Source organism: Podarcis filfolensis (assembly GCF_964270895.1).
Source record: "Podarcis filfolensis genome assembly, chromosome: 12".
In the NCBI taxonomy this organism is placed as follows: Eukaryota; Metazoa; Chordata; class Lepidosauria; order Squamata; family Lacertidae; genus Podarcis; species Podarcis filfolensis.
This window is the reverse complement of record NC_139614.1, coordinates 12,103,748-12,131,222: the sequence shown is the minus strand read 5'-3', so window position 1 is coordinate 12,131,222 and position 27,475 is coordinate 12,103,748. Positions and strand designations below refer to the sequence as shown.

Here is a 27,475-nt window from a genome sequence, read left to right as displayed (position 1 = left end):
AGCCAAAAGTTTAGGTGTACGAGTAGTGACAGACAGTGGTGTAGGAAGTACAGGATCTCATCATGACGTTCCCTGTAATCCCACTCCCAAGGAGGATTCCAAACAGGCAAGCAACAGTGTTGATCTATTATAAAATAATATACACTCTCCCAAAGGTGGCATAATACAAAATTTATTAGGATCAGCATGACTGCAGTTGTATACAGAGTTCACTGGGAGTAGGTTCCATTGAATTTGGTGGTGCTTAACATGGAGGAAGTACCAGCTTCACTTCAGTTAAATGATCCTATGGTAGCAGAAAAACACAACCTGAAGCCCTGGATCAACTGCTGCCTATCTAAGTAGAAAGTAATGGGTTAATGGATCACCTAAGACAGCTTCAAATGCTCATATGAACCTACCAAGGAAGACCAAATGTTGATGGAGGTATTTCATTAACATCCTGTGCTTCATGGTCCTTGGATCAGATTCTGTATCTCATATTGAAAGAAGTCCTATATGAAGTGTCTTCACCTTCCAAACACAACTGGTTTCTGTTTATACATGCACAATCTTTTCAGTCATTTGTGTGAGTGGTTATGCAACACCTATAATAGCGGGTTAGTTCACCAGAATGTGTCTCACCAAATCTGCCTGCTTCCTTCCCCCATGAGATTTCTAAGTGGGAAGGGGTGATGAAATGGTGTCCTTCTAAAGATCAAAGGCTATCATTTCTCTCTCCCCCTTAGCAGTCTGGCATACTTCTCCCAGACATACCAACTAAACTATTTGCAAATAAAACTGGAAATCACTTCACAAACCAACAGAAAGGTCATGTTCTGTTGAAATGGTATAGGACGAAGTAGACCGGTCTAAATGAGGGTGACCACGACCTGTGCAGAGAAGAGCTAACATACACCTCTGGGAAAAAATAGAGAGATATTTCCTAAATTTCTCCCCCACAAAGGCATAGATCACAGGGTTGATGCAACAGTGGATCATAGCAATTGCTTCTGTCACAGCAATGGCTACAGATAACTTGCTCTCACAATCATTTTTTAAGCCACATGAGAAAATTGAATCTTGATAGGTCTGTAACAAAAGTGTGATGTTGTATGGCATCCATAAAAGGAAGTAAACAATCATGATGACAGAAATAAGCTTGACAGCCTTCTGCTTTCTCTCATTTCTACCCTTAATCAAAATCTTTATAATCTGCATGTAACAGAAGACAATGATGACTGCGGGAAGAGCTAGGCCCAAGACAACCCTCATTAAAGTTAAAAATTGCTTCCAATCGTTTTCATGTTTTGAAGGATAATGAATGGTACATTTGTGGGTCTCAGATTCCTTTTGAACATGGTGAAATACAAATTCTGGCACAGAGGCGAATAAGGCCACCACCCAAGTGACGACACTTGTGACAGTGCCATAGGTGATCGTCCTGGCTTTTAATGCGAACACTGCGTGGACGATGGCTAGGTATCTATCAATTGTCAAAAGGATGATAAAAAAACTTCCGCTGTAGAAGCCTACACAATAGACCCCAGAGAGAATTTTGCACATTGCATCTCCAAATACCCACTCGCGGGCTGCATAATGAGCCCAAAATGGGAGCGAGAAGATAAAAAGCAAGTCCGAGATGGCTAAATTGAGCAGGTAGATATCAGTCATGTTCTTGAGCTTCTTATATCTGATGAGGATCAGTACCACCAGTGCGTTGCCCAGCAGGCCAAATATGAACACCAGAGAGTAAAGCGGTGGCACAAAATTAGACGCAAATGTTTTCCCCTTCTCGCTGTGAACTGGGGCCGTATCCGGACCATAGTCAAAAGTTGTTTCATCATCTGGCATCATGGAAAAATTGTCCATCTTGCTTGTCACAGAATATGAAGAATCTATGTAGATGATATAAGAAACAACAATTAAATAAAACAGCAAAATAATGTATTTTTAATCAATGATAATACTGAATATTTAGTCTGCTGATGAGGATCAGTATATAGCCAAATATAAACAACAAAGATTAAAGCAGCGACAGAAAATGGGGAATGCAATGATGTTAAGAATTAAACCATGTACTTTAATCTGTGATAATGCTAAATATGTGGTCTATTGCTGTGGATTAGTGTATCGTCCAGCGGACTAAATATAAATGATAAATATTAAATCAGTGACAAAAGATGGGGAATAAACTCATGTGAAGATACTGGCATAAAACTTTCTAAATGGCTGTCTGAGCAGCAAATCCCCTAGAATCAATTCAATGGTATCCAGGAAAATTTCTTATACTGAATTAGAACACTGGTATTATCTACAATAACCAGCAGCAGGAATCATAGAATTGCAGAGTTGGAAGGGACCTCAACGGTCATCTAGTCGAACCCCCTGCAATGCAGGAAACTCAGCTAAAGAATCCAGGACAGGATAAAAACCTCCAAGGAAGGAGAGTCCACAAAGCTCCTAAGGGGGGCTGCAAGAACTCACAAAGGGTTCAGACAGGAGTCTATTTGAGGTCCTCAGGGATTGAAACAGGGACCTTTTGCCTCCAAAGCAAATGACTGAGGTTCATTTCTGCCATATGGAATAATACATGGGAGATATACCATTGGAAATTGGAGGGGGGTGCTTAGCCCTTGGTCAGTACAGTGGTACCTCGGGTTAAGTACTTAATTTGTTCTGGAGGTCCGTTCTTAACCCGAAACTGTTCTTAATCTGAAGCACCACTTTAGCTAATGGGGTCTCCTGCTGCCGCCTCGCCGTCGGAGCACGATTTCTGTTCTCATCCTGAAGCAAAGTTCTTAACCCGAGGTACTATTTTTGGGTTAGCAGAGTCTGTAACCTGAAGCATCTGTAACCTGAAGCGTATGTAACCCGAGGTACCACTGTATCTATAAGAACCTAAGTTTCCTGTGCACATTAACAGCACTGAAAAGTGGCATTTGGGTAATGAAAAGCAGAACTTTGTGATAACTTTAAATGTTACCATATACAGTGGTACCTCAGGTTAAGTACTTAATTCGTTCCGGAGGTCCGTTCTTAACCTGAAACTGTTCTAAACCTGAAGCACCACTTCAGCTAATGGGGCCTCCCGCTGCACAATTTCTGTTCTCCTCCTGAAGCAAAGTTCTTAACCTGAAGCACTATTTCTGGGTTAGCAGAATCTGTAACCTGAAGCGTATGTAACCCGAGGTACCACTGTAACTGGTTGCGTGTCGAGGTCCCCAAGCCACCCCTCAAATAACTCACAACACACACATAAATTTGGCCACAACTTTATTGAAATACAGAAATGTGAATGGTTGTTTAGGCATTGGTTAAGACTATCTGTCCGCCCACCTGGGGACAGAACTGACTTCCGGGCACCACCAAAAGCCAGTAAGCGAAAACAATATTGGGGAGAAATGGAGCTGAGGCACAGATCCTCACCTCTCCCCGCATGCTCACCAGGGCTTGCCGGCCCTAGCCCCATTCCAGGGATTCGGACAAAATCATGGCAAGCCCCTGGATTCCTTTAATGGAATTCCCTTTCCGCAGCAACCTTGGAGGGGCAGGCCCAGCCAGTCCTAACCCCTCCTCCAACCAATTGATAACCAATGCCTAACTGCAACCTTACAAGTTGTGACGATTTGCTATGCAGTAGGCAAAAACCAAATGGCCCAGCCAATCAGCCGGATGGACAAAATTCCTACCAGGCCCCTGCCCCAATCGCAGATGACCCCATGACAGGCATAGCAAGGTCAACACAAAACCCATAATATTAGGGCGGGTGCTCCGTTGCACGTAGCAAAAGAGAAAGCTCCAAGCTGCGTTCACAGGATTTAAAACATCCGATCCCTCACACCAAATTGCAATATAGGATTTACCCCAGCAACCCAACCATCCAATCGTTGCCGCAGGCTTCCTTAGTAATCCTGCCTGGCATCAGAGGGGTGGCCTGGTGGACCCCACCACAACACGCGCACTCCATGAGGGAGAACACGCTTTACCATATAACTGGGTAAACCAATATGTGTCCATAAGTCCCATTGAATTCAATGCTGGGCTTTCTCCTGGAAAAGTGTCTATAGAATTGGGACCTGTTTCCTTCATTCATTCAGAGTTCTGTATAGTGGTATCTGGCTTTTGTGGTAGCCAAGGCATGTAGCTTCTAAGTAAAATGTTAGTATCACTTACCCTGCAATTGGTAAAATCCAGCACAGGAGGTGAGAATTCAAGGACTTTGATTCCCCAAACCTCTCCTGACTATTGAAGCAGTTTATTTCCCTTGCAATTTCAAATCACTGTAGTGAGCTGTGCAAATCTTAGAGCAGCTGTTCGGGAAATGCTCAATGCTGCTGATTCTGTTTTCTCAGCCGCCAGCTGTAAGAAATGATAAAAAGTTGGGTGTCTATAGGAGGAGCAGGAGTTCTAAAAACAGGCTGGCCGCAAGTCCTTCATGTACATCCAGCAGTTTCCGTGGAATGGCAGGGAAGGGGAGACTTTGGTCCAAGTCTGGGTGTAGGACAGGAATGTATAGACTGTGTTCGGCAAGCCAGATCCAGCCCACCAAACCAGACAAAGTCGCCCTCGCAGCTTTGGCCAGCTGCAGACTGGTGGTTTTGTGGATGAATTCTGCAACATGTCATTGGCACAATAATAGTGCATTCGTGGTGGACTGTCAACATATCAGTGTCTTTTATCAGCTGTTCCCTGATGCTTCCCCAATGCTACTATATTATCGCTGCCTGCCATTGCAGCTGAACTAAAAAAGCTTCGCTCAGTCTAGAATTAGAGATGCGGAGTTCTAGCAAAGAAGAAGAAATTCCCAGGGGTTTTCTGCTGTCACACTGAGGTTTGCAGCCACAGCTTTATCATACGGTATTGATTTACGTTGCGATGTTCATTCTGCATTTCACTAAGGAAGTCATGAAGGAGGGATGCACAGCAAAAATACAATGCTGGGAATGGCATCGACAAAGCATCATCATAACAAAAGTGGGAGGAAATCTCCAAAACTGGAGCGGCTGGTTAGCTCTCCAGATGTTATTGAATGCCAACTTCCACCTGCCCCAGCCAACTTGGCCAAATGCCAGGGGAAATGGGAGGCCAGTTTCCCCATCCCTGGCCAAAAGTCATTGCAGCCCCAGCAGACTAGGGCTCAAGGACTTGGCAAAATCACTACTAATAATTTTTAATAATAATTTTATTATTTATACCCCGCCCATCTGGCTGGGTTTCCCCAGCCACTCTGAGCCAGTGGCGTAGCGTGGGGGGTGCAGGGGGGGCTGGCCGCACCGGGCGCAACATCTGGGGTTAGGGCAAATCCATGGGTTAGGGGGCGCAAATCCACGGGTTAGGGGGCGCAAATTACTTGCCTTGCCCCGGGTGCTGACAACCCACGCTACGCCACTGCTCTGAGCAGCTTACAGCATATGTAAAAACATAGTAAAACATCAAGCATTAAAAACTTTCCCAAACAGGGCTGCCTGTTAAGATTTCATTGCTTTCCTGAGCTTATTTAGCTTATTTCATTGGAACCACAACTGAGAAAGGCATCATTCTAACACTAACCAGATTTACCTCTCAAGGATATTGATTCCCACACTCAAAGCTAATTTAGGAGGTTGACAGAGTTCCCATCCTCTTGGTTAAGTAGTATGATCCACCATTCTTGTTTCTTTTATTTGTGCAACTATCCCATGAGATAGATAGGTCAAGTTACATCCACATGCAGCCATATGTAATACCACTAGGCATCCCAAATTGGGCTTCATCGCAATTAGGGATGAAGGATAAATTTTATTTGGTTTCCATTTAAAGCAGAAATGATCAAATTCACACTTTCCAAAACATTACGAGAACTGAAAATCTTGCAGCCTTCAAAATCCACACATTTGAATTTTTGTGATGCTGTTCTCCGGCCAAACAACGCTAATAAAAATGCATAAATTAGGGGAAAGTGCCTATAAAAACAAACACATTTGTTGAACTAGTTACATGCTTGCAAAAATGTGTACGTTATTCAAAACTGATTGTAAAAAAAAATAATGGTTTGTTAGGAGGAATTCGCACTAAAATTCTGAAGAATTTTCACGAGGATTGCTTTTGTTTTTAATCACAAAGAAGAACTGCAACTAGGACTGAATAACTGAGAAACCAAAACCGACAGATTCTTTCACCCCCTACGCGCGATAAAGGACTGAATGAGATGAAGGAAGTCAATTCAAATAAAACCATGGTACTTTGAAGCACTCACCCTATTAGTTATAGAAAACAATACCAACAGAACATCTGCCAAACTGATTGCTTGCTTGACTGATCAATTGGAGTCTTGATTGCAGGGCAGGCTAAAATGTGCCCCTTTTCCAGTGTGGCAGATGGCTGCTCAGGAGACTGTACCACAGTGTTAATTTCCTTTTCCTGCCCCTCCTTTCAAAAGATCATGCAAAAGTAACTTAAAAATAGGTCTTCCTTTCTGTCCTTCTCTGTTCAGTTAACAAATATCTGCATTTCAGGACGAAGGTCTAGGGTTTTCCTTCCAACAATAAGAGCCACAAACAATTCCAGTTGACTCTAGCTAGCAGACATTCATATCAATACATTTCCCCCATCTAGATCTTCTGCAAAACTGATGAGATTTAAACCTGTTTGTCAGTGATATTTTGGCTATTTTCAATATTTTTGATATTTTGATGTTCCAAACTGTAATATTATATATTCCAGATTCCCAAACTGATGAAAAGCACAAGGTGCTGAGGTTTGCCACCCACCACTCGCAAAAGAGATGGGGGAGAAAATTGGTTGAGTTTGCAAACCATTGTGATTCAGACTTCCCAAAATAATGCATGAGCTGAAATGCAGGTCTCCTTCAAAATTCACACTTTTCCAAAGTTTGCAATGCAGTTCTCTAATCAAAAAACGTGGGCAAAAGGCATATGTTAGGAGACTAAAGGTAAAGGTAAAGGTAAAGGGACCCCTGACCATTAGGTCCAGTCGTGACCGACTCTGGGGTTGTGATGCTTTATCTCGCTTTACTGGCCTAGGGAGCTGGTGTACAGCTTCCGAGTCATGTGGCCAGCATGACTAAGCCGCTTCTGGCGAATCAGAGCAGCGCACGAAAATGCCGTTTACCTTCCCGCTGAAGCAGTACCTATTTATCTACTTGCACTTTGACGTGCTTTCAAACTGCTAGGTTGGCAGGAGCAGGGACCGAGCAATGGGAGCTCACCCCATCGCGGGGATTCGAACCACCAACCTTCTGATCGGCAAGTCCTAGGTTCTGTGGTTTAACCCACAGCGCCGCCCGCGTCCCATGTTCGGAGACTATGTGTGTGGAAATTAATATATTTGTGACAATAATATACAAAATGCATAATATTAAGCTAAAATTGCTTGCTAATGTCAGGAAGTTAGGTCATGCATGCAGAACGCGTAAAAGAAAGAAGGACGGAGGTGTTTGAGAATTTTAATGAGAATGTGTTTGAAAAAAATCACAAGCTGATGCAGAAATGTAGTGAATTGTACTTACAGTACCAAAAATGAGTAGGAGAAACTGCTCTGGAGGTTGCAGTCTTAGCTGCAAAGATTCAACATGCTGGTTCAATGCAATTTGTTATCTTAGTCACTCATTATTATGAACTAGCCAAGAGTCATGAAATGCTTGGGTGGGGACACAGAGGATGTACTGATTGATTCAGAAGATTTCTACCCCCACCCCTTCAACTACAGAGGCTCCGAAGATGGCTTACAGGTGAGTAAAAATAACACCATCACAATCCTCAAGCTTACAATTGAAAACGACAAAACACAAAGCGAAGAAAGGGTGGGGAAGGAAGGAGGAAACGTACAAAGTCAGGCACAAAATTCACACCAATGCAACCCCCCCTCCCTGCATTACTCAGATTAACTCACCAATTTACAAAGGTGCTTGCCTTTAAGATATGATGGTGAAAGCTGGATTATTTGGAACAGGCACGTTGTGGAAACCAGAAACAAACAGCCCTTTCCTGTGGGTAGAAAAGTTGGTTCTGCAAATTTCTAGTGGACAAACGTGACTCCTTAAAATCCAGAAATAGTTCCCTTATTCTAACAGTAATGATTTGTCTGGTCAGCAACATCTGTTTCCGTACCCCTGCAGAGGATTTTGAAAACTGCAAAGTATCTTACTAGACTTTCGTTGCACAATTTTGAGTTGCTGTTTAGGCTGAATCGCAAAAATACCAAAAGCAATCAAATGAAGTATCACAGGACTATTTATATGGGATTTTATGTGTTTTAAAATGTCCTTAAGCAGTCGGTGGCACTTTAAGTTTTTTCTTATTTTCCCCTCTTTTTGCTCTTTTGGGGTGGGTGGGATGGATATCTGGTTGGGGATTAGTTTTAGCATAACTGCTGTTTTTTTATTGTTTTATTAGTTGTTGTATAGTTTGCATTTTGTTTTTAAGAGGCGGGATCAGGGCTGCCTGGGAGTGGGCTCCAGCCAATAGAATGGCTGGCGCAAGTTCCACAGGGGGGAATGCACTGGGACATCCGATCTCAGTGATCATGGGCAGGAGGAGGAGTTACGCTAAGACCAGACCATGTCATTACTGAGGAGGCAGGCTTAGTCGTTGTTTGAAGACTATCCCTGCCTCCGGGTCTAGTCTTGACCGGATGGATACTGGAATCAACAAGGGAAACCCACGTGACCTGAATGTGTTGCTGTGCAATGCTAGGTCAATAAGACCACTGCCATCCATGACTTGATCGTGGATGGAGGACTTGACCTGGCATGTGTAACAGAGACTTGGTTGGATGAAGCAGATGGTCCTGTCCTAACTGCTGCTTGTCCACCAGGTTTCTCTTACTCACAGCAACCCAGGTCATGTGGGCAGAGAGGAGGATTGCAGTGATTTTTAGGAAGTCACTAGCTTGCATCAGGCGTCCGACTGGGAAGACCCAGTTCTCTGAGTGCATGTTCTGGAAGTTGGGCAATAGGGGCAGTACAGGATTCCTTTTGATGTACCCATCTCCCCGCTGCACCAGGATTCCCTGCCCGAGCTGCTTCAGGTCATGGCGGATGTTCTCCTGGAGACACCTAGTTTGGCTGTCCTAGGGGATTTTAACATCCATGCTGACACAACCCTACAAGAGGCTGCTTGGGACTTTGTGGAAAGCATGGCCTCCATGGGGCAGTCCCTGAATAAGTTTGGCCCAACTCATAGTCATGGACATGCCTTAGACCTGGTGTTCACCTTTAGTGACGTGGGTGATCTGACACTAAGTAAAAGTGAAACTGAGGTCCAGCTCCAAGGGCCTTCTGACGGTCCCCTCACTGTGAGAAGCAAAGCTTACAGGGAACCAGGCAGAGGGCCTTCTTGGTAGTGGTGCCCGCCCTGTGGAACGCCCTCCCATCAGATGTCAAAGAGATAAACAACTACCTGACATTTAGAAGACATCTGAAGGCAGCCCTGTTTAGGGAAGTTTTTAATGTGTGACATTTTAATGTATTTTTAATCTTTGTTGGAAGCCACCCAGAGTGGCTGGGAAGACCCAGCCAGATGGGCGGGGTACAAATATTATTATTATTATTATTATTATTATTATTATTATTATTATTATTATTTCTCAGGCAGTCTTCATAACTTCCTGCCCCAACGCCTTCACACAAGAGTCTCAATACTGCTTCAAGGTTGTCCGACAAGTGCTGTACTTCCTGGTTGCCCAAGCTTCAGCTATATAACTATCTGTGAGTAGCAAATTTGGGGTGATTCTTTCAATAGGTCCTCATGTATAAGTGCATCACAGCTGTGCTGCAAAAATTCTCAGAATGCAAGCCCAGTTACTACATATGAGGTGGAAACTTGGCCCCCATTCATACATGCCTTTTGCAGCAAGGAAACTGTTGGGCTTTGGCAAGATTCAATGACATTGCCGAAAGCTCCCGGATATCAAAACCTGTCAGGGATCAGACTCAAGGGGACAAGAGGGAAGAGGAATGGTGGAGATCACGCCCCCCCCCCCGGGCCAGATTTAGGTTTGATGAGGCCCTAAGCTACTGAAGGGAATGGGGCCCTTTATATGTCCAGCTGTCCTTTGTCAGCAACAAATTGTCATTGTTTTTTGTGTTGAATATATGCTATATGGTAATTTATGGACCTAATAAGTATCTAAAGCCTTTTGCACATAATATGTATTTTATCAAAGCTATTGATATAGAAATGAGCAAACCTGTCATATTTTAGGGAGCAGGCTAGCAGGGGGGCCAATTATTTACATCATAGGAGCCTACACAAAACAAAACACTGTTGCTAGATGTAGGTTTTATTTTATTTGCTTTTTATCTTATATTTTGGAAATGTACATCCAGTTTTTTTTTCTTTAAATTTTTTTGCGGCCCCACAAGAGAGTGGGGCCTTAAGCTATATCTTCTTTAGCTTATCCGTAAATCTGGCACTGCCCCCCCCCCCATTCTTCTGACATTGAAGGAGAAAAGGAATGCAGCATTATGGCGTTGTGTTGTCTCTCACTATTATATCTGAATAAACCCATTAAAAAGGACTCTACCTTGTTTTCTCTGCTCTGGCTACAACCGGGGGAGGAATAGTTTTCCCGAAGCTTTGACAAAACCTGAGGAATATGGCCAATTCCTTTCCATTCATAAATTGTGCCCTCTCTCCTTTCCAAATAGTGAGAAGGATCAACACAGCTGGTTTTCACCCCACTCGCGTGGTTCTTGTATTTATGTGCATAATGCTGCAACGGAGGACATAACTGTGGAGATGAGGTCCACGTGCTACCCACAAGTTGTATGTGCGAACAGGGTCCAGATATTCAGTAAATACAAACTGATGAATTGGCTGATGTTAAGGAACTGTTTTAAATAAGACTATTAAATGAAACTCATAAGAGGATCCTGCTGGATCAGCTTAGCTGTCAATGTTTTCCTTTTTTTAGGGGAAATCCCCTTATTCCAAATAGGATTCCTCGCAAGAAAGGGGGAAAGTTGACAGCTATGTGGATCAAGCTATTGGTACATGCTGTCAAGCATCCCGTTCTCACAGTGGCCAATCAGGTGCCTGTGGAAAAGCAGCAAGCAGGACATGAGCACCAAAGCACTCTCCTCACCCCTTGCCGTTCCCTGAAACTCGTATTGAGAAACATTGCTTCCTCTAACTGTGGAGACAGAGCATAGCCACATGGCTAGTAGCCTTCAATAGCCCTCTCCATGAATTTGGTGGCCATCACTGCCTCCTGCAGGAATGAGTTCCATGATTTAACTACACACCTCACGAAGAAGTGCTTTATTTCATCTGTCCCGAATCTTCAAACATTCTGCTCCATTTGACATCCACGAGTTCTATTACTATGAGAAACGGAGAGAAACCTTTCTCTTTCTACTTGTCTTCATGTCAGGTTTAGCACTTCTCCCACACAAGACACGACACACCGGCAGTTTGACTAGTTGAGGTTTATTTATCAACAACGGGCTTTCAGCAATCCGAGCTTCCCACAACTCATACCTCACCGCCAGAGTCAGTTGACTCGATTGGCTTCTGGCCCTTCCCAAGGCCAGATATACACCAAGCCCGCCCCCACTTCCTGCTGGTCTTACTTTGTTCTAATCGCTTGCAGGGAGGATCCATTAAGTGGCAGGGATGGACCACCCAAATTGGTCACACCTCCCTCCTACTTCTTGGAGACTCAGGTGCAGCCAATTCCTCCTCCTCTGGAGTTGAATCCAACCCCCTACGACCACCTGCATCCTGCTCCTTCATCTCTGTGCTGCTGCGAAAACTTACAGGCAGCAATCCAGAGTGAGAAGGGCTTATCTCACTTTCGTGGTGTGAATGAACCAAGTTCCTGTTTTCCTCTGCCTCTTCCTCCCCCTCTGCTGAGTCCTCTCTGCCGGCCATGTCTCTGACAGTCATGTCTCCTCTTCTATCTTACTTGCCTTCCTCTAAACCTTTGGTTCCCAACATGGGGCACACGATGCACAGGGGGGCAATTTGATTTTTAAGGGGAGCAATTCAAGAATGAGTTATTAACAACTAATGGTCTTTTAGGCTTCCTCCACATGAATAGGAGTTCACTTTTTGAATAATAAGAATTATATGTCACCGGGGAGGGGCACACCAGGATTTTAGAGATGCCGTCATGAATGAGACAGCTCCCAGTGAAGGTTTGCAGCCAACTGAAGAAAGCAGCCAGGTACAGAGAGAGTTAACTCTTATGCAGGCTGAGCATTGGCTAGTGCCAACTCCCCCACCCCTTGGAATGCTGGATGATAAGGGAATGACTGAGAGGGGGAGGGAACCCAGCCAAAGTTCTCGGGAAGTTCCAACAGGCGGGAACAGAGAAGGAAGTAGTCTGTCAGAACAGGAAGAGATTGGATCCAGTCCCTCCTAAGAGTCGGCTAAGGGGAGGGCTGTTAGACAAGAAGCAAAACAAAAGATGTAAGATACGCAAGTTCAATATCTTTTGCAAAACTCAGAAGGGGTCTTCAGAGGGGTCATCTTGAATAATGATGCCGGCGGCTTTGTCAGAGCTGTCCAGAGCTATCTGTTTGTTTTTGCAATAAATCCTCCTTTTTATTAGCTACGCTTACTGTGTTATCAAGCTGGGAACCTGGACTCCTGACAGATGCTTAGGTGGGCCATGGCCAAAAAAAGGTTGGGAATCACTGCTCTAAACTAAAAATCCCCAAATGCTGCAACATTTCTTCATAGGCCATCATACTCTCCAACATCTATCTGATGAAAATAGGGATGTCCAATTCCATAATAATAATAATAATAATAATAATAATAATAATAATAATTTTACTGTTTATACCCCACCCATCTGACTGGGTTGCCCAAGCCACTCTAGGCATCTTCCAAACTATATAAAAAAAAATAACACATTATTATTTTTAAAAAAACTTCTCTAGGTGTCTTCTAAAGGTGTAAAAAGGCAAACAGCTGTATTAATACATTGTGAAATAATGCAGACTCTCCCAAAGATAGCACAGTACACAATTTATTAGGGTCAGCATGGCTGCAGTTGTATACAGAGTAAAGGAGGAGTAAGTTCCATTGAACTCAATGGTGTTTTACATGCAGAAGGTTCCAACTTCAGTCCTTGACATCTTCCCTTATAGGGCCTTCTGGTAGCAGGACTTGAGAAAAACTCAGCCTGAAGTCCAGGATCAATTGCTACTTATCCAAGTAGACAATACTGGGTTAATGTACCCAGAATCTAACACTGCCAATGGTAGCTTCAAATGTTCATATGCACCTATCCAGGGCTTAATGTCTCCCTCTGGTAGAAGATCAGGTAACAGAGGAACTATTGATCATCCTGGGCATCACAGTACTTGGAGCAAGTTCTGAGAGAAGGACTATCTGAGTCCAATAGGCTTCCGCAAAAGTCTTTCCTGGGTGGTGCCCTTAGTCATCTTTCAACAGAAATTGAATAATGTCAAGTACAGCATGTTGACAGGGTTGTTTTCTGCCTTGACCTCAGTGACCAAAATTGCATCTATATGTCCTTTACAAATGATGGGTGACGTCCTGGAAATCTGCAGGGATGTGGATATTTCCAACTATAGCACCTATTAAACTGGATATAACTCTGATTTGCCATTCCCCCAGTAAAATACAGTTTTAATATGGATAGGACTTAAAGATAATAATAATAATAGAATCCTGTATTTATCTTACCGTGTCATTATCTCACAGGGAAACCACATGTGTAAGTGAGTTACAGCAGTCACATTAAAAAAAAACCCAACTAAAGTTTTGGGAAGATGCAGTTGTGAATGGAGGAGCTTCTGATGGGTGGAGAGAGAGGCAGCAGGATTCTTTGCCTTTCCCCTTCCAACTACTTTTTCTGCTCCATCTATCCTCAACTACATTCTCTCCTGGTTGGATTGCAGGGCAGGTTCATGAGAATAAGCCTTGCTCAGAGTTTTGACCTTGCCGTTCCCTTTGTCAAACAAGAAAACACTAATCATGGTTTGATATACCTTAATGGCTTAAGATCTCTTCTCCAAAGAAGCCAAAAGTTTAGGAATATGAGCAGCACCTGACAGAGGTGTAGGTAGTACAGGAGCCCATTATGACCTTTCCCAAAACCCCAGGATGACAAACAGCTCCTGTGCTGATTTATTATAAAATAATATACACTCTCCCAAAGGTGGCATAATACAGAATTTATTACAATCAGCATGACTGCAGTTATATACAGAGTGAACTGAGAGTAGGTTCCATTGAATTTGGTGGTGCTTAAATGTTCTAACTTCAGTCCTTGACATCTTCCCTTATAGGGCCTTCTGGTAGCAGGACTTGAGAAAAACTCAGTCTGAAGCCCTGGATCAGCTGCAGCCTATCCAGATATTGGGTTAATAATGGACCAATGTTCTGGTCCACTTAAGGCTGCTTCAGATGTCCATATGAACCTGTCCAGGACTTAATGTCTCCCTATATTGGAAGAGGGACACAGGTGGCGCTGTGGGTTAAACCACAGAGCATAGGACTTGCCAATCAGAAGGTCGGCGGTTCGAATCCCCGCGATAGGGTGAGCTCCCGTTGCTTGGTCCCTGCTCCTGCTAACCTAGCAGTTCAAAAGCACGTCAAAGTTCAAGTAGATAAATAGGTACCACTCCGGCGGGAAGGTAAACGGTGTTTCCGTGCACTGCTTTGGTTCGCCAGAAGCGGCTAACTCATGCTAGCCACATGACCCGGAAGCTGTACGCCGGCTCCCTTGGCCAATAAAGCGAGATGAGCGCTGCAACCCCAGAGTCGGCCACGACTGGACCTAATGGTCAGGGGTCCCTTTACCTTTACTTATATTGGAAGACCAGATAATGGCAGACATAACTCATTAACATCCTGGGCTTCGTGATCCATTTATGCATCTCCTATTGAGAGAATTGTCTTCACTTTCCTGATACAACTGACTTCCAAAGCGAGCGTTCAGCATTTATTTCTACAAGCTCAGTATTTTTCAACAATTTGCGTGAGCAGTTTTTCACCACCTATCATAACAGGAATTGTAGTACATCAAAATATGTCTCACCAGATCTGCCTGCTCCCACGGGAGCCCCAAGGGGGAAGGGCGCGAGAACGGTTTCCCTCCAAAGGTCATAGGGTATCCTAACACATCGTTTTCATCTTCCCCTTAGCAGTCTGACATACTTGGGTCAGATATACCAACATAGGATTGGCATATTTCAAAAAGTGAAAATCCGGACGCAAGAGTTGTTGAGCTTTTGCAAAATCTCAAAAACGAAGAAGCAGCTTTAAGAAAACTTGCCCCAAACTAGACTTCCGACATGAATTGCCATACGTATGGATTTGCCTGGACATTTAAGCGATTTCTTCCTGGACACTGCTATCTATACGGCCTAGGACCCTCGTACCTACTGGACCGCCTCTCCTGGTATGTCCCACAGAGGAACTTACGGTCTTCAAACAAAAACATCTTGAAGGTCCCAGGCCACAGAGAGGTTAGGCTGGCCTCAACTAGAGCCAGGGCTTTTTTGGCTGTGGCTCCAATCTGGTGGAACGCTCTGTCACAAGAGACTAGGGCCTTGTGGGACTTGACATCTTTCCGCAGGGGCTGCAAGACAGAGCTGTTCCACCAGGCCTTTGGCCAGGGCACAGCCTGACTCCCTCCTTTGGCAGTCTTCACAGAACTCTAGCCCAATGGTTGCCATCAATTTGATTTGAATTAATTTTATAATGAAATGATTTTAGAATGTTGTATTATTTTATTGTTGTTAGCAGCCCTGAGCCCGGCTTCGGCTGGGGAGGGCGGGATAAAAATAAAATTTATTATTATTATTATCTTCTGGCAATGTCCTGGAAATCCTGGACATATGGCAACCCTAACCAAGTGTTTAGAAAGAAAAGATGGCCAAAGACAACAGGAAACCACTTCACAAACCAATAGAAATTTCATGTTCTGTTGAACTTATATAGGAGGAAGTAGACCGTTCCAAAATAGGATAATTGCGACCTGGGCAGAGCCTACAGAGAGGAGCTAACAAGCACTTTTGGAAAAATATAGAGGTATATTTCCGAAATTTTTCACCCAGAAAGGCATAAATCACAGGGTTGATGCAACAGTGAATCAGAGCAATTACTCTTGTGACTTCAACACCGAAAGCTACCTTGCCCTCAATATTATTCTCTGAGTTAAATGAAAAAAATGAATCTTGAAAGGTCCGCAGCAAGAGGGCAATGTTGTATGGCATCCAGAAGAGGAAAAAAACAACCATGATCACAGCAATAAGCTTGAAAGCCTTCTGCTTTCTCTGATTTCTACCCTTAATCAAAATCATGATAATCCGCAGGTAACAGAAGATAATAATGACTGTAGGAATGGCTAGGCCCAAAATGAACTTCATTAAAGTTAGGAATTGCTTCCATACTTTTTCATTTTCTGAGGGATAATGAATGATACATTCGTATGTCTCATTCGCCTTTTGAACATGGTGAAATACAAATTCTGGCACAGAGGCTAATAAGACCACCACCCAAGTAATGACGCTTGTGACGGTGCCATAGGTGATCGTCCTGGCTTTTAATGCAAACACTGCGTGGACGATGGCCAGGTATCTATCGATAGTCAAAAGGATGATAAAAAAACTTCCGCTGTAAAAGCCTACACAATAGACCCCAGAGAGAATTTTGCACATTGTATCTCCAAATACAAACCACTCATGGGTTGCATAATGAGCCCAAAATGGGAGTGAGATGATGAAAAGCAAGTCCGAGATGGCTAAATTGAGCAGGTAGATATCGGTCATGCTCTTGAGCTTCTTATATCTGATGAGGATCAGCACCACCAGTGAGTTGCCCAGCAGGCCAAATATGAACACCAAAGAGTAAAGCGGTGGCACAAAGTAAGAGGTGAATCCTTTCACATTTTTGTCAGTGACTGGCTGTTCTATAATTGCATAGTCAAAAGTTGTTGTTATCCCATAATCTGGCATCGTGGAATAATCATCCATCTTCTCTGTCACTGAATATGAAGAATCTATATACATGAAATAAGAAACAACAATGACAATTAAACCAAGTATTTTAATCAGTTATAATGCAAAATATATAGTCTGTTGATGAGGATCAGTATACAGTGGTACCTCTGGTTACTTACTTAATTCGTTCCAGAGGTCTGTTCTTAACCTGAAACTGCTCTTAACCTGAAGCACCACTTTAGCTAATGGGGCCTCCTGCTGCTGCACTGCCGCCGTGCGATTTCTGTTCTCATTCTGAAGCAAAGTTCTTAACCTGAGGTACTATTTCTGGGTTAGCGGAGTCTGTAACCTGAAGTGTATGTAACCCGAGGTACCACTGTATTGTCCGGCAGGCTAAATGCAAACAATAAAGAGCAAAGCAGTGGCAAAATATGGAGAATAAACTCATGTTAAGATATTGGCATAAAATCCTCTAAATGTCTGTCTGACCAGCTTCTCCCCCTGAATGTCTTCACTGTTAGCCAGGAAACTGCCCTATACTGAATTAGATCATTGGTCTATCCAACCGTAAGAGCTCTCAAAGGATTCAGGCAGGAGTCTTTTCTATCTGAAGTATTCAGGGATGGAAACAGGGAACTTCTGCCTCTAAAGCAAATGGCCTACTACGGAGCTTCATTTCTGCCATATGGCATGGGAGATATAACACTGGAAATTTGAATTCAGTTCTGGGCTTTCTCCTGGATAAATATCTATAGGGTTGGGACCTGTTTCCTTCATTCACTCGGAGTTCTGTATAGTGGTATCTGGCTTTTGTGGTAGCCAAGGCATGTAACTACTACTACTACTAATTTATTTATTTATACCCCACTCTGGGCGGCTCCCAACAGAATATTAAAAACACGATATAGGTAAAATGTTAGTATCGTTCTGTTTTCTCGGCCACCAACTGTAAGAAATGATAAAAAGTTGGGTGTCTATAGGACTGGGTAAACCAATATGTGTCCATAAGTCCCATTGAATTCAATGCTGGGCTTTCTCCTGGAAAAGTGTCTATAGAATTGGGACCCGTTTCCTTCATTCATTCAGAGTTCTGTATTGTGGTATCTGGCTTTTGTGGTAGACAAGGCATGTAGCTTCTAAGTAAAATGTTAGTGTCACTTACCCTGCAATTGGTAAAATCCAGCACAGGAGGTGAGAATTCAAGGACTTTGATTACCCAAACCTCTCCTGACTATTGAAACAGTCAGTTTATTTCCCTTGCAATTCCAAATCACTGTCGTGAGCTGTGCAAATCTTAGAGCAGCTGTTTGGGAAATGCTCAATGCTGCTGATTCTGTTTTCTGGGCCGCCAGCTGTAAGAAATGATAAAAAGTTGGGTGTCTATAGGAGGAGCAGGAGTTCTAAAAACAGGCTGGCTGCAAGTCCTTCATGTACATCCAGCAGTTTCTGTGGAATGGCAGGGAAGGGGAGACTTTGGTCCAAGTCTGGGTATAGGACATGAACGCGTAGACTGTGTTCGGCAAGCCAGATCCAGCCCGCTGAGCCAGACAAAGTGGCCTGCTAACCCTCACAGCGTTGGGCAGGTCCAGACTGGTGGTTTTGTGGATGAATTCTGCAACGTGTCATTGGCACAATAATAGTGCATTCATGGTGGGCTGTCAACACATCAGTGTACTTCATTCATTTTTCTCCCTGATGCTTCCCCAATGTTACCCTATTACTGCTGTCTGAAAGGGCACTTGTTCTATAGCACCACCAACGTGGGGCAGCTCCCTCCACCCTGAACATCTGCGGGACGACAAGTTGCAGGTTCTCAGCCTAAAGGTATAGGATCTGCACTGATAGGAAATGAAGCTGTATGAACGCCCCAAAGGTTTCGCAAGAGCAAACAGGATTTAAAGCAAGATCGCGTATAGCGATACTGTAATGAGCACAGATTATCTTTAATGCACAAGATTCTTTATCTCCCAAAGTGAAAGATTTGTGCAAAGAAAAAAAAGCAATATCAGCATCACCCCATCACTGGAATGGAAAGGGTTTCTTCCTGTTTTGTTTTGTTTTTGTGTGTGTTCGTGTCTGTCTATGCCTGTGTGACAATATGTGAGTTCTCTGCTTGTTTGTGTGTGCTCCGTGTGTGGTGAATATGCACATGTGGTGAGTGTATGTGTGATCTGAATGTGTTGATGGCGCACATCCATCGGTCAATTCCTTCCTTTTCCTCTGTACTTCTCCCACATTTTCAAATCAACACCTGGCAGCAAACACACATCTGGGAGTTCCATGCTTGCAGCGCAATCTACGGTTCCAGTCTTAAAATCCACTCTTAGCCCAGAAAATAGTTGTCAGGGAACTGACATCGGAGCCAGAAGTGGAGGCAAGGCTCCCAAGCGATGCCAGAGAAGGGCCCAGCAGGGAGAGATCGGCTGGGGAAGGAAATCAGCATAACACCAGGGATAAAGGGGGGCGGATGGGGGAATCAGAGAGGGGGCTCCAGGACTCTTCGCCGGAGACCAGCGGGGAGAGCACAGGTCCTCCGCTACCCACACCCACCCTGCGCAGAAGACTTCCGCGCAGGGAAAGTAGGCGGAGACTTGGCGTCAAAGAACTTCTTTGCTGGAAGAAGTTCAAGAAACGCCCACTGACGGATTCTGCTAGCGACTGAAACAGCCACGAAGTGAAGGGCTGTCCAGCCAGGAAAAGGTTCAACCAGGCAACCTCGCCAAGAGTGGCGACAACTTACGCACGAGCAACCCCATATAACCATTACAATAGTATTTCTGGTTCAACAGGACTTTGAATTCAGATCCCCTACACATACGAGTGAAGCACTCACCCTATTAGTCCTTGGCTAGCTATAGCAAACAACAACAATACCCCCTTTCCAGTGAGGCAAAAGGGTACATAACAGACGACACCCTTTCCATTCAAATGTTCATGCAAAAAGAACTTAAAAATAGGCCTTCCTTTCTGTTTTTATCTTAAGTTAACAAATATTTGCATTTCAGGATGAAGGTCTGGGGCTTTCCTCCCAGCAATAAGAGCCACAAGCAGTTGACTCTAACCAGCCGATAATATTATCAAAGATTTCTTCAATCTGCAACTTCTGCAAACTTGATGAGATTTAAACCTGCTTGTGTTTGTCCGAGATATTTTGGCTATGCTTGTAGCATGCTAGATTCCAAGCTGTAATAGTTTGTATTCCAGGTTCCAAAATTGATGGAAAACACAAGACCCTGAGGTTTGCCACCCACCAGACACAGTGGGGGTGGGTATGGGAATTGGTTTGCAAACCGCCTTGATTCAGACTTCTCAAAATAATGCATGAACTGAAACACAGGTCTCCTTCAAAATGAACACTGTTCCACATTTTGCAATGCAGTTCTTCAGTCAAGAACAAAATGCACATGTTAGGAGACAGTGGGCATAGAAATCCAGATATTATTGACAACAATACACAAAATGCATCATATTAAGCAAAATTCCTTGCAGATATGTGTATATTAGGTCAAACTGCATGCAGAACGTGTGTAATGAAAGAAAGAAGGACTAAGGTGTTTGATAATTTTAGTGAGAACTTTAAAAAAACCAATTCAAACTGTTGCAGAAATGTAGTGAATTGTACCTACAGTTCCAAAAATGGGTAAGAGAAACTGCTCTGGAGGTTGCAGTCTCACCAACAAAGACTCAACATGCTGGTTCAATGCAATCTGTTGTCTTAATAACTCATTATGATGAACTAGTCAAGGGTGGTGAAGTGTTGTAGGCGGGACACAGAGGGTATACTGATTGATTGAGAAGACTTATACCCCTGTTTTGAGCCAGATAGGATCCCAGTGTAGCTTATGGGTGAATAAAAATACACTGTTCTGCCTTCAAGCTTAAAATCTAAGAAGGCACAACATGAAAGGAAAAGGGGATGGGAAAGGAATAAGAAAACAGGCAGATTCAGAAACCGAATTCTTGATGTTACAAGATTCTTGGAATGATCAGCTTGGATATAAATGGGTTTTCAGAAAAACAGGACAGGGCTTCTTGGTCCCTGAGAAATTGTGTGGCAACCCAACCTTCCAGGAAGTGGCAGTAACAAAGCCAGAAGCTATTAGTCTTACAGGGTGTGGTCTTCTGGGAGCTAGCTGGAACTGGCAAACTTTTTCTCACAGTTGATACCATCACCCCTAGGACTGATGTTCCTCCTAGTCTTCCTCACAGGGGGAAGGGGCCCAGCCAGTTGGTGCAAGTAGCTGCCGCTGAAGATGGGAAGTTCCTCACTGCTTCTCTATTTCATACGGCACTTGGGACCTAACCCTTGCCTAACCCTTGAACACCCTTTTTCATAGAGCACTTGGGACCTAACCTTGCCTAACCCTTGAACACCCTTGCTTGTGTCTCCCAGTTCAGCAACCTCCAATTTCTTTTTTCACCGCCACCAACTTCTGCCCTGGAGCCATCTCCACAGCATCCTAATCTTGGCAAGCAAAGGAAGGACCATTGTCAAAAACCTTCACTGTAGGTGCCTTCCTTCTCCAGATCACCAGATCTCTCTCTTTGTGCTGAGTGGGAGAGCTCACAGCGCAACAAAATTAGGGGATGTGGAGAAGTTGAGAATGAAGATGAATTTCTGTGACACTTTAACAGCATGAAATTAACAGCTTCCAACAAGTAACTGTGTTTAGAACTGGGGTTTTAATATGCACTTGATCTTATAATACTGCCTTCAAAGTCACCGAATGGCTATAAAATGTGATAAATTTAAAGCAAGGCCGCTTCTGCACTATACATTTAAAGAAGTATCGTACTACTTTAAATACTTTATGGCATAAACCACCCTGTGATCTTCAGATGTAGGGTACTATAGCAGCAGCAGCAACAACAACAATAGGAATCCTGGGAATGGTAGTTTTTTAAGGATGCTGACAGACCCCCTGTTTCCCTGACAGTGCTATAGGTTCCAGAAAACCCTGGGAAGAGCGGGATCTCTGGAAACTATAGCACTGTCAGGAGAACAGGAGCCTCCTGACAACCGTCGGCACCTTTAACAAACTACAGTTTCCAGCGTACTTTGGGGGTAGCCGTGACTCTTTAAAGTGGCATAATACTGTTTTATATATACAAAGCAAATGAAGCCCAACTTACTCCACCAGAACTGTATTGGTTTAAAATATAAGTTGCATTATATAAGGACCTAATCAATAAGCTCATTTTCTGCGAACTATGCTGAGGTCGCTTCTTACTGATTCTATACATGCTCTCTTTGAGACATAGATAATATCGGTACTTTCCAGAGCAGGGCATGGAATTGTGATTTAAAAATAAAATAAAATAGTCAAGTCTCCTCCTAGTCCAAGTAAGTTTTTGACTCCAAATAAAGTTTATTTATGAGCTGTGTATCGATAACACATAATAATAGAAATATGAATACTCACCAATCCGTTCTTCTTGTTGATGAGAAAATCACGGGTTTTGTGACAAAGCAAGATTCTGTGCCTAGATTTCAAAGGAGCGTATCATTTCCTGAATTAGAGTACACAGTTCCACCACTGACTGTTTAGCAACAAGTGAAAGAATAATGTCCCTTTTTCTGAAAATGACTCTTCACTTGAACACCACCCACCGTGGCAAATACTGCAATACTAAGTGTGACAAAGACATCCCATTTCATAAATGTATTCCCTACCATAGGCTAGTGAAGTTGGTGCAAGAAACTGCCTAGTTTAAAATGACCGTAGAAACAGGAGCAGGACCATTTTTTGCTTGCTGTGTGTCCATAATACCTTAATAGCTATGCAATCAGATTTATCCAGTATTCCAACAGCAAACAGTCACTCAAAAGAAGTCGAAACAAAATAAAAAAAAATCCTTCCAGTGGCACCTTAGAGACCAACTAAGTTTGTTATCGGTATGAACTTCCGTGTGCACGCACACTTCTTCAGAAACACTGAAACAGAAGTCACCAGACCCTTATATATAGTGAGAGGGTGGGGAGGGGTATTACTCAGAAGGGTGGTGGGAATGGGTGATTGGCTGATAGGTATGGTAAACCTGTTGACGACTGTTAACGACTGCAATTGGTCTTACAGGAAAAAGACGTGGGTGGCGCTGTGGGTTAAACCACAGGGCCTAGGACTTGCCGATCAGAAGGTCGGCGGTTCGAATCCCTGTGACAGAGTGAGCTCCCGTTGCTGGGTCCCTGCTCCTGCCAACCTAGCAGTTCGAAAGCACGTCAAAGTGCAAGTAGATAAATAGGTACCACTCCAGCGGGAAGGTAAATGGCATTTCCGTGCGCTGCTCTGGTTCGCCAGAAGCGGCTTAGTCATGCTGGCCACATGACCCGGAAGCTGTACGCTGGCTCCCTTGGCCAATAAAGCGAGATGAGCGCCGCAACCCCAGAGTCAGCCACGACTGGACCTAATGGTCAGGGGTCCCTTTACCTTTGCCTTTAAGGTGCTACTGGAAGGATTTTTTTCCCGACTACGGCAGACCAACACGGCTACCTACCTGTAACCCAAAAGAAGGCGACATCAGCAACTAGCCAGTGTATAGCAAAGGTTAGAGTGTTGGACGAGGAACTGGGAGAGCAGGGTTTGAATCCCCATTCATAGGGTTGCCATGTTCCCCAAAGTAAAAATCCGGCCCTATAAATGAAGATGTGAAGTTGGAACTTTCTCCATGTAAAGCACCACAAAATTGAACTGCTCATATTCCTAAACTTTTGGCTTCTTTGGAGAAGAGATCTTAAGCCATTAAGGTACATCAAACCATGATTAGTGTTTTCTTGTTTGACAAAGGGAACGGCAAGGTCAAAACTCTGAGAAAGGCTTATTCTCATGAACCTGCCCTGCAATCCAACCAGGAGAGAATGTAGTTGGTGACAGATGGAGCAGAAAAAGTAGTTGGAAGGGGAAAGGCAAAGAATCCTGCTGCCTCTCTCTCCACCCATCAGAAGCTCCTCCATTCACAAAGCGTGTTCTCCAATAAATGAGAGCACGTGTTGCGGTGTGGGCCGCCAGGCCAGGCCTCTTGTTGCCAGGCAGGTTAATAGTTGTTGCCTGGCATTATGATTGGATAACCGGGTTGCTGGGGCAAATTGTATGTTGCAAATTGGGTGGGTGGGACCATAATCTTAAATATTGGTGCACTCTGGTTTCTCTTTCTCTTTCCTCCATTAAAGGAAACCTGGGGCCAGTGGCGTAGCGTGGGGGGTGCAGGGGGGCCCGGCCGCACCGGGCGCACCATCTGGGGCTTAGGGTTAGGGGGCGCAAATCCACAGGTTAGGGGGCACAAATCCACGGGTTAGGGGGCGCAAATTACTTGCCTTGCCCCGGGTGCTGACAACCCACGCTACGCCACTGCCTGGGGCTTGCCACGATTTCATCCAATCCCTGTCATGGGACCAGGGCCGCCCAATCCCTGTCATGGGAATCCCTGTCATGGGACCAGGGCCGGCAAGCTTTCGGGGAGCTGCTGGGGTGAGCGGCGTGGGTCCGACGCTTAGCTCAAATGACCCCCAAGTTTGACTTTCCCTTCTACTGGCTACCGATCGGACCTTGGGATGTCAGTTCTGTCCCAGGCGGGGGGACAGATAGTCATAACCAATGTCTAAGCAACCACTCACTGATTTTGTGTTTTAATAAAGTTGTGGCCAAAATAGTGCCCCAAAACCAAAACTAAAATTACGTGTTATGTGTGAAGTTATTTGAGGGGTGGCCTGGGGACCTACACACGCAACTGCATCTTCCCAAAACTTTAGTTGTTGTTGTTTTTTAATGTGACTGCTGTAACTCCCTTACACATGTGGTTTCCCCATGAGATAATGACATGGTAAGATAAATACAAGATTCTATTATTATTATCTTTAAGTCCTATCCATATTAAAACTGTATTTTACTGGGGGAATGGCAAATCAGAGTTATATCCAGTTTAATAGGTGCTATAGTTGGAAATATCCACATCCCTGCAGATTTCCAGGACATCACCCATCATTTGTAAAGGACATATAGATGCAATTTTGGTCACTGAGGTCAAGGCAGAAAACAACCCTGTCAACATGCTGTACTCAACATTATTCAATTTCTGTTGAAAGATGACTAAGGGCACCACCCAGGAAAGAGTTTTGTGGAAGCCTATTGGACTCAGAACTTGAGTGGTGCAGCAATTGTTACTGGCTCACTTAAACTGCCATGGTGCAAGCTTTTGGCTCAACCTCTTTAACCTTTATCCACAACAGACATTAATTTTCTGTCTTCGATGTTTTCCCCACTGTCAGAATAGAATTGCAAACTCCTCAGGCTAGATATACACATATACGTATGCAATTGATCATTTGTGAACAGCACTTGTAAGCAGGGGCATTTGCAAGGGACTGGTGGAGGAGAATGAAGAAGCTTGTGTCTTTTGGATTAAGGCTGGTAGTTTGTCTGAGCTGTCTGGAGACTTGATTGACGGTTTGTTTGTGGGAGTGGCTGCATGCTCTTCTAGAGTACATGGTCAGAGGGGGAGGAGCTTGTGAACAGGACTCATAAACAAGGATGTTTGCAAGGGCGCTTGGTGGAGGAGGCCCAGAGTGCTGTCTCAGGTGGAATCTATACACATTTAAAAAAACGTTCTGGAAATGCTTTTTTTAAAACCGTTTTTTAAAATACATTGAATTTTCCATAAGGCCCATCATCACCATCACATTGTATATTGCACTAAAAACACACTTTAAACATGTTATTTGCAGCTGTATAGCTGAGTCCTCACAGTGTGCATAGGACCAAGAGATATGGAGGGTGAGGGAGCTGCTGCTGCAGTGACTTGCAACACCTGTGCCGTGTTTGTCATCCAGCTTGAGAACATGCAAAACTACAACCATAGCAACTGCAAACTGGTTGCCTTGCTGGAAGAGAAGGTACAGCAACTTGAGGCCTGCGTGGCCACATTTTGAGCTCTAAGGCAAGTTGAGGAATTTCTCGATCGTGCAGAGTGGACTGTGCTGGAACAGCAACACAGGTGGGGTGCTCCTATGGTGCATCTCACACTGCTGGAGATGTAGCTAGGATAATGCTTCTTTGAAACGTATGTTTATGCAACGGCAGCTTTTGGAGGAAAGTATTAAGATGTATAAATATTACCTGGGGAAAACATTTAAAATTGTCAGATGTTCATATTATCCTAAATCACATCCCAACTACAGTGGTACCTCAGGTTAAGTACCTAATTCGTTCCAGAGGTCCGTTCTTAACCTAAAACTGTTCTTAACCTGAGGTACCACTTTAGCTAATGGGGCCTCCTGCTGCTGCCACGCAATTTCTGTTCTCATCCTGTAGCAAAGTTCTTAACCCAAGGTACTATTTCTGGGTTAGCGGAGTCTGTAACCTGAAGCGTCTGTAACCTGAAGCATCTGTAACCAGAGGTACCACTGTATACAGGTGTCAACCATTTTAGAAGCATCCAAATGACATATGACCACCAACACGCAGAAGAGGGCAGAACGGGGGCATGGCAGAGCGGGCATTTGCATGCTCTGTCAACACACGCAATCACCCAGAACACAACCCCCAGGCAAATCATAGGTTGACTGTGTGTGGTTTGATGGCAGGTCAACAAAAATAGAGTCTTTGTGCCCTTACTTCTGCTAAAAGACTTAGATTGACATTCTGGAAGGATAATACCATGGCTGCCTTTGAACGATGGACAGAATATATAACTACACTTGCAACATGAAAACAGATTGCTTTTAGATGTAGATTGTGTAAGGATAAGTATAACGACATCTGGACATGGGTGGTGCTGTGGTCTAAACCACTGAGCCTCTTGGGCTTGCCGATCCGAAGGTTGGCGGTTCAAATCCGTGTGTCGGGGTGAGCTCCTGTTGCTCCATCCCAGCTTCTGCCAACCTAGCATTTTGAAAGCACACCAGGGCAAAGAGATAAATAGGCAAAACTGTGTCAGGAAGGTAAATGGCGTTTCATGCGCTCTGGCACTCGTCACAGTGTCCTGTTGCACCAGAAGCAGTTTAGTCGGGCTGGCCACATGACCCAGGAAGCTGTCTGTGAACAAATGCCGGCTCCCTCAGCCTGAAAGCAAGATGAGCGCTGCAATCCCACAGTCGCCTTTGACTGGACCTAACTGTCCAGGGGTCCTTTACCTTTACCTTTAATGGCATTTGGATTGCTTTATGAAAAGCATAATGACTTTTTAATAAGTTTATATTTGTTACAATAATTGTAATACCTCAGTGCTCTTTTTCTAGAAAAAGAGATGCCGGAACTCAACATGAATTCCTCCCTCATTCTGTTACAACGGCAATGGCGCCCACCTGAGGTGTGCTGGAATCGAGTTCTGGAATGTTCCGCCTGAAAAAAAAGCCTTGGTAATACTTACCTACTGTATTGTACCACAGTTTCAAGTACTTTTCTCTTTGTTTTGTGTTGTGTTGGCTTTTCCTCAAAAATGTTTACTTTATTTCTCTACTGAAAGTTTTCAATAAAATATATAAATATTTTAAAAACCATGGTTGCAAGCAGTGTGAAAAAGAGCTCATCACGACATTCCCCAGAAATACACTTCCGAAGGAGGGTACAAAAAGGC

At 44.0% G+C, this 27,475-nt stretch overlaps 1 protein-coding gene across 7 annotated transcripts; it reads right to left on the bottom strand.

The window, feature by feature from the left end:
- Positions 1-156: 156 nt before the first annotated feature.
- LOC310745497 (C-C chemokine receptor type 5-like) lies at positions 157-22,819 on the bottom strand. 7 transcript variants are annotated; one of them, XM_083578201.1, is made up of 4 exons: positions 22,330-22,819; positions 18,069-18,258; positions 17,086-17,299; positions 12,945-16,965 (listed from the first exon to the last, which is right to left on the bottom strand). In XM_083578201.1, exon 4 carries the CDS (start codon positions 16,937-16,939, stop codon positions 15,863-15,865), a length of 1,077 nt encoding a protein of 358 aa, XP_083434327.1. In that variant the 5' UTR covers positions 16,940-16,965; positions 17,086-17,299; positions 18,069-18,258; positions 22,330-22,819; the 3' UTR covers positions 12,945-15,862. The 7 variants fall into 7 exon arrangements, with proteins under 7 accessions (XP_083434330.1, XP_083434331.1, XP_083434329.1 ...); XM_083578204.1 differs by lacking the exons at positions 12,945-16,965; positions 17,086-17,299 and adding an exon at positions 157-1,877 and having other exon boundaries at positions 22,330-22,530; XM_083578199.1 differs by lacking the exon at positions 17,086-17,299 and having other exon boundaries at positions 22,330-22,815.
- Positions 22,820-27,475: the final 4,656 nt, after the last annotated feature.